Source organism: Vulpes vulpes, chromosome 1 (genome assembly GCF_048418805.1).
Source record: "Vulpes vulpes isolate BD-2025 chromosome 1, VulVul3, whole genome shotgun sequence".
Taxonomy (NCBI): Eukaryota; Metazoa; Chordata; class Mammalia; order Carnivora; family Canidae; genus Vulpes; species Vulpes vulpes.
In genome coordinates this window covers 130255265-130267556 of record NC_132780.1, presented here as the reverse complement: position 1 = coordinate 130267556, position 12292 = coordinate 130255265, and the positions used below count along the sequence as shown (strand labels likewise).

The 12292-nt window shown below is 52.7% G+C and overlaps 1 protein-coding gene across 1 annotated transcript; it reads right to left on the bottom strand.

Annotated features, from left to right (window-relative positions):
• Positions 1 to 33: 33 nt before the first annotated feature.
• SKIC2 (SKI2 subunit of superkiller complex) lies at positions 34 to 12283 on the bottom strand. The gene is made up of 28 exons (XM_025990487.2): positions 12088 to 12283; positions 11906 to 12009; positions 11172 to 11281; positions 10965 to 11082; positions 10763 to 10877; positions 10575 to 10649; positions 10210 to 10263; positions 9921 to 10111; positions 9616 to 9744; positions 9251 to 9396; positions 8383 to 8529; positions 8167 to 8251; positions 7869 to 7975; positions 7394 to 7540; positions 7220 to 7316; positions 6822 to 7034; positions 6629 to 6739; positions 3686 to 3916; positions 2832 to 2969; positions 2535 to 2672; positions 2305 to 2409; positions 1827 to 1974; positions 1623 to 1749; positions 1275 to 1485; positions 1004 to 1114; positions 701 to 919; positions 366 to 506; positions 34 to 284 (listed from the first exon to the last, which is right to left on the bottom strand). The coding sequence occupies exons 1-28, from the start codon at positions 12107 to 12109 to the stop codon at positions 84 to 86; spliced, it is 3741 nt and encodes a 1246-aa protein (XP_025846272.1). The 5' UTR covers positions 12110 to 12283; the 3' UTR covers positions 34 to 83.
• Between the last annotated feature and the right edge of the window lie 9 nt (positions 12284 to 12292).

Here is a 12292-nt window from a genome sequence, read left to right as displayed (position 1 = left end):
TTTGCCTGAGTCATCACTGCCCAACACCTTAAGGACAGGCAGGGATTTGCTATTTTATTACTACATTTTTACACAGACAGCATTCACTGAGTGTACAGGCTGGCAGCAAAGACGATGTCCCTCCGTAGCAGGGTAGCTGCCGTCTCCATCTTGGCACCTAGCACAGGCTCACCTACCAGGCGGGCTGCCCCCCTCAGCGAGCGACACATCTCAGCCAGGCGCTGGATGCAGCGGACCACCAGGCCCTCAGGGGTCCCTGACAGCCCCGCCAACTCGGAAAAGGGCTGTGGGAGAAGCAGGAATGTGGTAGATAGACCTGGGCAGCCTCTCCCCAACCAGCCACCCACAAAACCCCAGTCACTCACCATGCCACGGGCCCACTCGTACACAACCTCAACCAGCCCAAAATTCAGCTCCCCGACAAATTCCTCCACTGTCTGGTTCAGGCCACAGGCCACCTGGACCTCACCGATCCGCTTGGCCACAGCCCGGACACGTTCCACTCCCTGCAGATGTCAGAATAAGAGGCTCAGGCCCTGCCTTCCTTCTCCAGGAGCAGGATAGCCCAGATAAGGAAGAAGGCATTCCAGCTCTTAGGGGCACTTAATAGGGCTAGAGGGGGGTCACTTGGAGAACTTGTGGGGGTGGGGCTCAGGAATGCCATAGCCAAAGGAAAGGAAGTGGGGTGGGTGTCCCATACCTGTTTGAGGGTACTTGGGAGCTGCTCCCCAGGGTCCCCAGGGCTCTGGCAGACCAGGCCGGAGAGTAGGGCTGCAATCTCCTCTGGCCGCAGGGCACTCAGAGCATTGTCAAACATGAGCTCAGTGAGGAGCAGCTCATGGCTGCTCATGGCGCAGGCCACCCGCCCTGCCAGCTTCACGGTGCCCGCCTCATCTACGTAACCCAGGGTTCGGAGCACCTGAAGAAAGACGGTGGGTGTTGGGAGCCTGCTATCTTCTCCCTCGCTAGCCAACCCCCCTCCCGCCCCCAGTACCCCTCCCACCTCTACTCGCTGATGATACTCTGGGAGCAGCAGCAGTGATTGATCTGACAGCAGGAAGCGCAGGCGCTCCATCTCCTTCTGTATCTGCATTCGCTCTCGCAGCTTCATGTACTGCAGACAGCCACCAGCAGAAGCACGTTAGCCTTCCTCATGCCGCAAGGTGAGGTGGCACCGAGGACAAGGGCAGAGATGGGGCTGGCCGGTCTACAGGGGACCAGAAGGGAACCACACCCCCCACTTCTCAACTTGGGAGCTGGCATTCAGGACCTACCTGGGCAGAGAAACGGGGGCTGTGCACACACTGAGCCCCCCAGATCAGCTCCTCCAGCTTCCGGGCCCGGAGCCCCCCCTCTACCACAGATACATCCTTGAGCTGCAGGTCATTGACAGGGTCAAGGGTCGGGGGTCCTGCTGGGTAGGCCTGAGCCAGACGCAGCAGTTCCTGGACAGCAGTGGTCACGGCTGCAATGGGAGGATCCTTCCTGAGGAAGGAGCAAAGTCTTGAGACCTAGCGCAGAGTCTTTTCTTCCACAGAAGCCCCTGACACCCCAACCACACCTCCCCATACCCCGTTACATAGTCCCTCTCAAGAAAAAAGGATCTCTCCAGAATCTCTGACTTGAATTTTGGTTGCTGCCTCTTGCTGAAGTCCTCCAAGATCTTCTCCCCATTCACTCGGAGCACCTTGGTGGTGATAGTGGCTACATCTCCGGGCTGGAGCTTGGCCACTGTGTGGTCACAGGGCCCTGTGCAAAGGGGAGAGCAGAGTCAAACAATACCCTGGACCCAGGCATCCTGTCTTGGACATCTGCCCCATGCTCACCTTCAGGCAGGAACAGCTTGAATCCCACAAGGTCATCCGGGTATGGCACATCAGGGGCGGCTGGCGCCCTCTCCTGTGGGTCCTCAGACACAGGTTTATCACACAAGACCAGGGTTGTAAATACCCTGCTGGCAGAATTCGAGGAGACCTAGGGCAGGTGGGGGAGGCCAGGCCAGGGCAATGTGAGGAGTAGACATCAAAGATGGAGAGCAGGTCCCCACCCTCAGGCAGGGACACAGAGCAACTGCAAAGCCCACCAGGATGGACTGGTAACCAAGCCCATCAGAACAGTCTTCAGGAAAGGACAAGGAGGTAGGCACAAAGTGGTAGCAACAGGAAAGGAGAGCAACAGGGGATGTGAGTGTACCATTGTGACTATAACCACCACAGCCAACTGGGGAAGATGGAGATAGGGTCTCCCCCCACTCCCTCCTCTCTCCCTCCTTCCCTCTGGGGTCCAAGTTTCCACTGCCCTCACCTGCAGGATCACACCCAATGTGTTGTGATACTCCTGATTCTTCACAACCACCACCCTTCCCGCTGAGAGAGACTTGAGCCCATTCACAGACTCCATGATGCGTCGCTAAAGAGTAGAGAGCGGAGGAGGCATCATACGGACATCACAGGGACTAGGCCGGGCCTAGGTTCAGGAGCACCCAGAGTGTCTCATTCTCTCCTCCCTCCATCACGCCTCCAACACCCACTCACCTGGATCAAGCTTCGGGTCTCTGTCAGTTCCTCCCCCCAGCCATAATACTCAGACAGGTCAACCAGTTGGCCAGTCATGTCAGGTTCCTCCAAGGCCCCTAGTCTCTTGGTCAGTTCAGCTAGAGCCTGTTCGTGGGCCTGGGTGGAAGTGGGGGGAAGTGTGAAAGGACAGTCCCCAGGCTTAGTGTGCCACCCTCCCTGCTTGCACCCCCAGTCTCTAGGTGTCTGCCCCTTCCCAGCCTGGCTTCCCTTGTCCCAACAGCCTGCCCAGTATACTGGTCATCTCAATCTCCTCACCTTGCTGTCCTTGCGGGATGGAAACTCAGAAAAGCTTCTCTTCATCATGTCTTCCACCCTGAGGGCGTCCACCCGCAGCAGGTTCAGGATCATGGTGTACGTGAGTCGGAACTGGGACTGCAACTGTGATGGCTTCCCCTGGGTCAAGTCAGAGAAGTCAGTGAGACTGGAGGGGGGGTGGTGGCCCCCCAGCCAGCCCTCTGGGGACCAGTTCTAGTCCCAGCAGATCCAGTCCCTGCCCCGCAACCATGAAACCCTAGACAAATTGCTTCCTCACCACCTCTGCGAAATAAAGGAACAAAACTTGATAGGCCCTCAAAGACTCTACCTAGCTCTGTCTTCACGGTGACAAAAGACTAAAGGAAGTAAGATTCAGTCTAAACTTCAGATTTGCTCACTCTGACCTTGGTTTCTCCCAGGCAAAAGAAAAAAATGGCTGACCCTTGAACACCATGTGTTTGAACTTTGTGGGTCTACTTACACATGGATTTTGTTTCAATAAATGCCATACAGTCCTGTATTTTTTCTCATAATTTCCTTTATAACATTTTCTTATCCCCAGCTTTATTGCAAGAATAAAACAGAGAATACATATATAACACACAAGTAGGTATTAATCATGTGTTATTGGTAAGGCTTCTGGCCAACAGTATAGGCTATTAAGTTTTTCAGGGGTCAAAAGTTATATGTGGATATATGACTGTGCAGGAGGTAGGTGCCCCTAACACTACACTGTTCAGGGATCAACTGTGGAAAGCAAGGAGGGGGAAGAGGGCTGGAAGAGAGAATCCAGCAGGTCCCCAGAGCTGGTGATGTCCCAGCTCAGCCTCATGCCACCACCTTGGCCGGCTCACCATCATCATGCGGTGCAGGTCTGCCATCTCAGGCACACGGCCCTTGCAGAGCAGGATGACAGTGCCTGTGGGATCCAGGCCCCTCCGGCCTGCACGGCCTGCCATCTGCACATACTCTCCAGGGAGCAGATCCCGGAAGGTAGAACCGTCGTGCTTCCGCATGGAGTCAAACACCACCGTTCGGGCAGGCATATTTACACCCATGGCAAAGGTCTCTGTGGCAAATAAGACCTGGAATGGGGGAAGAGAGGTTCAGCAAAGGGGCTGCACACAGATGCCCAGCCCTGGGCATGGGACCACCAGGTTTGGTCCCAGACGGTTAACTTGCAGGATCTCATTTAACTCTCATGGCAGGGATCCCTGGGTGGTGCAGCGGTTTGGCGCCTGCCTTTGGCCCAGGGCGCGATCCTGGAGACCCAGGATCGAGTCCCACGTCGGGCTCCCGGTGCATGGAGCCTGCTTCTCCCTCTGCCTATGTCTCTGCCTCTCTCTCTCTCTCTGTGTGACTATCATAAATAAATTTTAAAATTTTTTTAAATAAATAAATAACTCTCATGGCAAATCTAGAGTGCAAGTGCTGTCATTTTCCTTATTTTATCTATTCATCTACTTCTTTTGTGTAACCCCCATATCTCATTCCTATGCCCCCACCATTAATCATCCCAATATATTTAGAGTATCTTTTTGTGTCAATATATTTTCACAGATTATCTTTTGAGTGCATGAATTTACAATCCACGTCCAAGGCAGTTAGTTACGCCCTGATTCAAAAAGACATGATAGGGGATCCCTGGGTGGCTCAGTGGTTTAGCGCCTGCCTTTGGCCCAGAGTGTGATCCTGGAGTCCCTGGATCGAGTCCCATACCAGGCTCCCTGCATAGAGCTTGCTTCTCCCTCTGCCTATGTCTCTGCTTCTCTCTCTCTCTGTATCTCTCATGAATAAATAAATAAAATCTTTAAAAAAACAAAAAACAAAAAGACATGATAGGGCGCTTGAGTGGCTCGGTTGGTTAAGTGTCCAACTCAGTTTTGGCTCAGGTCACAATCTCAGAGTTATGAGACTGAGCCCTGTGTCAGCCCCACATCAGGCTCTGCACTGGGCATGGAGCCTGCTTAAGAGTCTCTTTCTCAGGACTGTCTGGGTGGCTCAGTTAACTAAGGGTCTGCCTTTGGCTCGGATCATGATCCCAGGGTCCTGGGATGAAGCCCTGCATCAGGCTCCCTGCTCAGCAGGAAGTCTGCTTCTTCCTCTCCCTTTGCCCCTCCACTCGCTGTGCTTTCCCACTCTGTCCAATAAATAAATAAAATCTTAAAAAAACAAAAAGACTCTCTTTCCCCCTCTACCCCTCCCCACTGACTCCAAAAAAAAGTATGCCCCCTATGTTTATTGCAGCAATGTTTATAATAGCTAAGATATGGATGCAACCCAAGTGTCTATCAACACATGAATAAAGAAAATGTGGTATGTGCGTGGAATATTACATAACCATAAAAACAGATGAGGTCTTGCCATCTGTAATAACAGGGATGGTTTGTATGCTAAATGAATGTATGCTAAGTGAAATAAGTCAGACCAAGAAAAACAAACACCATATGATTCACTCATATGTGGAAACTAAAGAACAAAACGAATAAAGAAACACACAAAGAGCAGACTCAGACCTATAAATACAGAGAATAAAGTGCTGGTTGCCAGAGAATAAAGGAGTTAGGGGATGGGTGCACTGGGGGAAGGGGACGGGGAGATCCAGGCTTCCAGGAACGGAATAAGTCACAGGCATAAAAGGAATACTGTTGGGCAGCCCGGGTGGCTCAGCAGTTTAGAACAGCCTTCAGCCCAGGGCCTGATCCTGGAGACCCGGGATCAAGTCCCACGTCAGGCTCCCTGCAGGAAGCCTGCTTCTCCCTCTGCCTGTGTCTCTGTCCCCCCTCCCCGCCCCCAACTCTGTCTCTCATGAATAAATAAAAATCTAAAAAAAAAAAAGGAATGCCGTCAATGACACGATAATAATGATGTTATGGTAACAGGTAGTGTTACACTCGTAGTGAGCACAGCATACCAAATAAACGTTATGTCTATTATACAAACAAACCAAATGTTGTATACCCAAAACCAGTGAAAAACATTGTGTGTCAACGATACTCAAATAATAATAATAAATAAAATAAAAGCAATGACACATCTCGTGTTCTTTTCCACCAGTGTTTTCAACACCCATGCGCATTCCTATGGTCACACCTAATTCATTGCTTCCCACTGCTGCAGAGCACTGTGGGGCATATCCTGGGCAATTACCTCCTCACTTTCCCAGTGAGAGCACCTTGGTGTCACCAGCACCCTACCAAAAAATTAGAGCCAACAAAGGAAGAGTGGACATTTTCACTCATAGACCAGGAAACTTGTTTCCACTACATATCCAGAAATGGAATTTAGGGTCAAAGGTATATTGGACCTATTTTTACCTCAAAATGCCAGGGTCCACTCCAGATTGGCTATACACCTTTATGAGGGTTCCTATAATCCTATAGTGTCTGATGTCTTTGGCAACACTTGGCATTGGCTGGTTTCCTAAATTTTATCAGTCTAGTAGCTGTAAAGTCATTTCTCTTTGAATATTTTAAATTCTCATTTTTCTGATGACTAATAACTTTTCAGACACTTGCTAATTTGAGGGGTTTCTCTTCTGAATACTGCCTGTGCTGATCTGGCACATCCCCATTTTAAGATGGGAAAGCTAAAGTTCAGGAAAGTTAAGGAGTTTGCCTGAGGTCACATGGTGAGTAAGTAGTGCAGCCAGGATTCACATGCAGGCAATCTGGACCAAAGCCCGAGTTCTTAGCCACTGTGCTGTCTTGTCTAAAGACCTGCCCCTCCACCCTCTGGGCAGCCCCAAAGAGAGCAAAGAGTGCTCCAAAGAGTTCCTCTTCTACTAGTGTGGATACCTTGACCAGGCCTCGACTGAAGAGCATCTCCACGATCTCTTTAAGAATAGGCAGGATGCCGCTGTGGTGCACACCCAGGCCACGGTGCAAAAGCTCAGACATGTGTAGGACCTGCAAGGAGCCAAGACCCAGGGTCAGGAATAAGGTGGTGGAGAATTCTCTCCCCATCAGTCCCCAAGACCCCCATCCACACCTGGGGCAGCTGGCGGTCAGAGCCCCGGAGGCGAGCAAGGCAGCGTTGCAGGAAGAGGTGAATCTCACTCTTCTCTGAGCTCGTGGTGAGATCAAGAGAGGTGAGGCCCGACGCTTGCTCATCACAGCGACCCCGGGAGAAGGTGAACACCACTACGGGCAGCTGTGCGCGGGTGCGAAGGGAGGCCAGAAGGGATAGGTACACTCCTCGGTCCTGGAGAAGGGGGCACGAAGGGGGAAGTGGTGAGTTCCTGAACCAGTCAGGGCCAAAGTGAGGGGAGGTAAAGCAGTGTCAAGTCGGACAGTGCTCAAAGCTCAAGTCCAAACCCCTGGGGAACGAGGGAAGAATGGATAGACTTGAAACACATGGTAGCAGGTACAAAGCCTGCCAGTTCTCACCTGTGCAGGTCCCCCCTGATGTGTGGGCTGTTTTGCCCCAAAGGTCTGGGCATGTTTGCTCATCCGCTCCTTCTTGGCCTCCACAGCTGCATAGTACCTGAAGCATAGTGGGGGTCAGTGATCACAGCCACACCCAGTGGACCCAGCCCTGACTCTGCCCCATCTCCAGCTTACCCCTTTGTGTGGAAGGCCCCTCGAGAGTCCAGCAACAGAAAGAGCTCCCCCTGGGTCTTGGGGCTGTTCCCCGTGAAAAGATAATGCTCCAAGGGAACGGGGCGGGCAACAGTGCTGATCACATAGATCTGGCGACGTTTCAGCCGCCTGTGTGGGGAGAAGGCAGCAGGTCAGAGGCAACAGTGTAGGAAGGACCCCACATCTTCGCCACCTTCCCCATCTAGCTTCACCCAGACTTTTCTGGGAGCCAGACTGGAAAACTGTTCCATCATCTCTTCTCCCAACACACAAAATGACCTGGACCCAAGTGGGGTCGGGCAGCCGCTGAGTCAGACATATACTCCAGCCCCACCACTTCCTCCTCTCTATTCCACAGACCTGACCACTCTCCTTGCTGTGGTAGTCTTCACCCCCACTCCCAACCAAGGAGTGCCGCAGCCCCATTCACCCATGTGTCCCAGGGCATGCATCTCACCCGATCCAGTCAGCGAACTCGAGGGCGTTGGGGACGGTAGCACTCAGTAGGATGATGGAGACATGGTCAGGGAGCATGATGAGCACCTCCTCCCACACAACCCCACGCTGGGCACAGAGAGAGAAGACCAGTCACCAGCAGCTCAGAGGGGGCTGCTCTTCTGCCCCTAGGGAAGCGCACAGGGTTCCATTTGGGGGCAAAGAAGGCAGTAAGGTCCCCAAGGGTGTGTGGACTAGGGATATGTGATCCAGGCCCACAGGAGAGGACTACTGGAGTCTGGGGCTCCCGTGCCTCTCACCTCAGCATCATTGATGTAGTGAACCTCATCAAAGATGACCCACTCCAGGTCCCGGATGACATCTGAGCCACTGTACAGCATGGAACTGGGGAGAAGAGGCCAGAAGCTGACTTCCCAGTGGCTCCTAACTCCACCCTGTTCTCAGTCAACATGCTGTCCAGAGCAGCCTCACCTTCCTGACCAAAAATCCACCCGTGTTGAGTGCCTATCTCTCACCGAAGGATCTCTGTTGTCATAATGAGACAGGAGGCCTCTGGGTGCAGCTGTACATCCCCAGTGAGCAATCCCACATCCCCAAATGTGTTTCGAAAGTCTCGGAACTTCTGGTTGCTCAGGGCCTTGATGGGTGATGTGTAGATGGTCCTGGGAAGAGGGCATGAAGTCAGCTGGTCAGTTCCCCCAGAGCCTCCTGGGCAGCATCGCCTCTTCCGCCCTGAGCCCTCTCAGAGGTATGCCAGAGCTCAGGTGGCCCCCCTCCCTCCCAAACTGCCCTCACATTCTCCTTCATGACACAATCCCACAGAAACTCTAACCCAAGGGGCGCCTGGGTGGCTCAGTGGTTGAGCGTCTCTGCCTTCGGCTCAGGGCGTGACCCCAGGATCCAGGATCGAGTCTCGCATCAGGCTCCTTGTGGGGAGCCTGCTTCTCCCTCTGCCTATATATCTGCCTCTCTCTGTGTGTGTCTCTCAAGAATAAACAAATAAAATATTTAAAAAAAGAAAACAAGAAAAAAAAAGAAAAAACTCAGTTTGAAAAGAAAGAGAAAGAAAGAAGAAAGAAAGAAAGAAAGAAAGAAAGAAAGAAAGAAAGAAAGAAAGAAAAGAAAGAAAGAAAGAAAGAAAGAAAGAAAACTCAGTTTAAATAAAAAAAGAAAAGAAATTCTAGCCCGATCCCCTCCGAAGCTAATGCAGGTCTTCTTCTAACCACTATCCCTGCCACACCTGCCCACTTCACTTCTGGCCCTATCTCAGTTTCTCCCCAGACCTCTCATCTGAAGGACTGGTAAGAGGTGGGGAAGAGATGACACTCAGAAAGGGTACAGGAGGACCCAGGACCAGCTGGTGAAGGCAGAGGGGACCTGTACCGCGTCATGTGTTTCTGCGCAAGGGCAATGGCATATTCGGCCACAACTGTCTTCCCCGCAGATGTGTGAGCTGCGACAAAGACGGAGTCATGCCGCTCCAAGTGCAGAATGGCTTGTTTCTGGAACACATCCGGCTCAAACGACCACTGTGGGAGAGAGAAATAGATAGTGAACGGACAAGGGAAAAAGAGCACTCCTGCCTCCAGCTCTTGAGGCATGCAAGGTGGCTGTGGGATACCAGAGCAAGGCCAGGCCAAGCTGAGGTCCAAGATTGACCTAGAAGGCATCTGGCCTGGGTGGGGAAAGGAGATGAAGAGAACAGCGGAGAGGAGATAGGGGAACATGTGAGGACTGGGGCAGCCTACCTGGAAGGCTGGCTGGGGAATGAGGCGGTAGAAATCACCAACAGGGGAGGTGACATCCACAGGAATCGCCCACTGCTCCTGAGGCACAGGTTTGGGGGGCTCTGGAGGAGATATAGCTGTGGATGTTTCCTGCAAAAGCCAGGGGCAGGGATGACAGAAATACAGTCAGAGAGCTATTCATTACTACCCCTCCCAAAAGATACTCCAGTCTTCCTCTTAGACACAACCAAGCCAGCCACCCCATCCCACCCTAGCACCTCAGTAAGGCCCCTTCTTTCCTGCTTCAACTGCCCAGAACCACCAACCTTCAACACTAGGTCCTCCAAGCTGCTTGCTCGGGCCAGGGAAGCACTGCAGGGGGTGGCTGAAACAGTGTCCCCTCTGGGAATTCCTGGCTGTCCCACTGCCTCAGTCTCATCCTCATCACCCCCACCCAAATCCAGAGGTTCCAGCAAATGACTGAGGCTGAGCAAGCCAGGAGCTGGAGTTGGGTGATCTGAGGAACAAGGTAAAAAGGGATACCTGGTGATGTCTACCTTTGTTCTACAGAAGAAGAACACCACTTCTGCACCCCATCCCAAAACTAAAACTCACCCTTTGGTGCAAAGTCCACACCTTTCTTGAAGCCAGGTGGAACCGTAAGAAGATCTAAAGGAAAGAACAGAGACACAGAATCAGCACTATGACACAGTGTCACACACAAGTCATATGTTACCCAAACCTACAAGATGCCCTTCACAGCACAGATGTTGCAAATGGGGCTACTTACAGTTGCAAGCAGCCTGTACAACTTTCTAGCAGGTGACAGTAAAAACTGTAATGACAAGGATGCCTTTTCCTAATTTTCTCAAAGACACAGAAGGGCTAAGCAGCAGCCCAACGATGGGCCTGGGCTCCCTCTTCCTCGGGGTCCAGACTCCCAGCCCTGCTCCCAAGGGTCCATCCTGGCGCCACCTCACCTTGCTCAAAGTCTATCTCCTCCTCAGCCTCCTCCCGAGTACTCAGATCTGTTATGGTGGGCTCATCCATTCCACCTGGGGAGAAGATAGACAAATAGGATTCGTGGGGTGGGGTGATACGGGATAGGGGGAACCCTTTCCAGGAGACTGAGGGCACTTTCTCCTACCATCCCATTCCCACAAGTCACCTGGCCAGAAAGGGTACTGTGTTGGATTCCCCCAAAGGGACTGGGAGATGGGCCCTGGGGGCCGGCGAAGAGACAAGGAGGTTGTAGCTGATAGGTTTGTATTCTCCAGCAGGACCTGAGGCAAAGGACCACAATCTCAGTGAGGCTGAGCTTGCCTTTGACCCTTTCCCGACCCTGCCTCCTGTGGCCCCTGACCTCTGACCTCTTTGTAGCCCAGTATCTGGCCTGTGTTTGGGTGTCTTTGGGCCTGAAGGTCAGAGGGCACTGGGGCCCCCAGTGTGGCCAGGAGAGACCAAGGATCCATCTTCCTCTGCCATTTTCTGCAGAAAAGGAAAACAATTTTCAGGTCTGCTTTCTCTCCTGTCTCAGTTTCCTTCAGGGGCCTCTCTCACCAGTCTAGACCCCTCACCGGACGGAGTGCTCCACACCATGTAGAGGCAACCAGGCTGGAGATGACAAAAACAACTGCTCTGCTTCCTGCTGCAGATCTGGCGCACAGGGTGGGAGGCCATGGGGAAGCTGGTGAAGGACAAGATGAGGGGCATTAGGTATGGAAAAAGCAAAAAAGAAAATGATAGGATTTGTGTTAAATGAGAAATGGTAGACTTTCCAGACCGACTAGGAGAGTCAGGCAGAAGCAATATTTTCCAAACTGTACCGTTTTACAGGGCAAAGTACCCGCTACTGGTTTACCTGAAGCAATGATCACTAATAAGTTACGATACAATACTTTCGCCATCTCTGTGATTGGGTTTAGAAATTTGTATTTTTAAACCCCCCCCACACACACATACACTAATCACAAGGCACACTTAAATTTGAGAAACACCAGTTTTAGGAAAAGGGAGGAGTCAGGGCCTCATTGAAGGCTAGCCATCAATGCCCTGTGCTTGGAGACAGGTGACTCCAAAGGGGAAAACCGCATGTGAGAGAGCAGCTCTCAGAGCCAAGGTATGTGGAGCATTCCCTTCTCTGTCTTCACAAGACCTCTGACCCAGGCAGTCCACCGGGCTGGGGTCTGTCCAGCAGAAGGCAGGCCCAGATGACAGGGCTCCAGAGAGAAGGATGAGCTTGTGCTAGGGTGCAACACTAAGGAGGGTGGAGGAAATCTGAAGCTCAATGTTAGGGTCTAAAGTCACTCACGGTGCTCTCCGGAGCCCCAGGCACATTCAGGAGCTCCCAGCGCCCTGTGCATCCCAGCTCCACGGGCCGAAGGGGTAGATCCAGGGGATCTGGAGGAGGGAGCACTACGGGAGGAAGGCCAGAGGTCAGAGGTCAAGGGTCACCCCTCCGACTACTCCTTCGTTTCACCCTCTCCCTCTCACCGAGTTGCTCGGTCTCCAACATCTCGGAGGCACGGCAGCAGGCAGACCGGAAGTGCAGCGCGGAGCCAAGGAGTGAGCCCCGCCCCGGAACGGGCGGAAGTGGAGGCGACTTCCGTCACACTCCTCTGCCGGGAGCGGGGTTGAGCGCCCAGGAGAAGCTCACTGGAGCCGGGCGACTGCCGGGCGGAAGTGTGTAGCCTCGGGC

Bases quoted from the DNA above. Each gene is read 5' to 3' on its own strand.
- SKIC2 (XM_025990487.2), bottom strand. From the start codon at position 12,109: ATGTTGGAGACCGAGCAACTCG. The intron at 6,740-6,821 runs GTGTGGATGGGG...GGCTCCTTGCAG, and splicing joins CTGACCGCCAGCTGCCCCAG to GTCCTACACATGTCTGAGCT. The intron at 1,750-1,826 runs GTGAGCATGGGG...CCCTTTGCACAG, and splicing joins CAAGCTGTTCCTGCCTGAAG to GGCCCTGTGACCACACAGTG.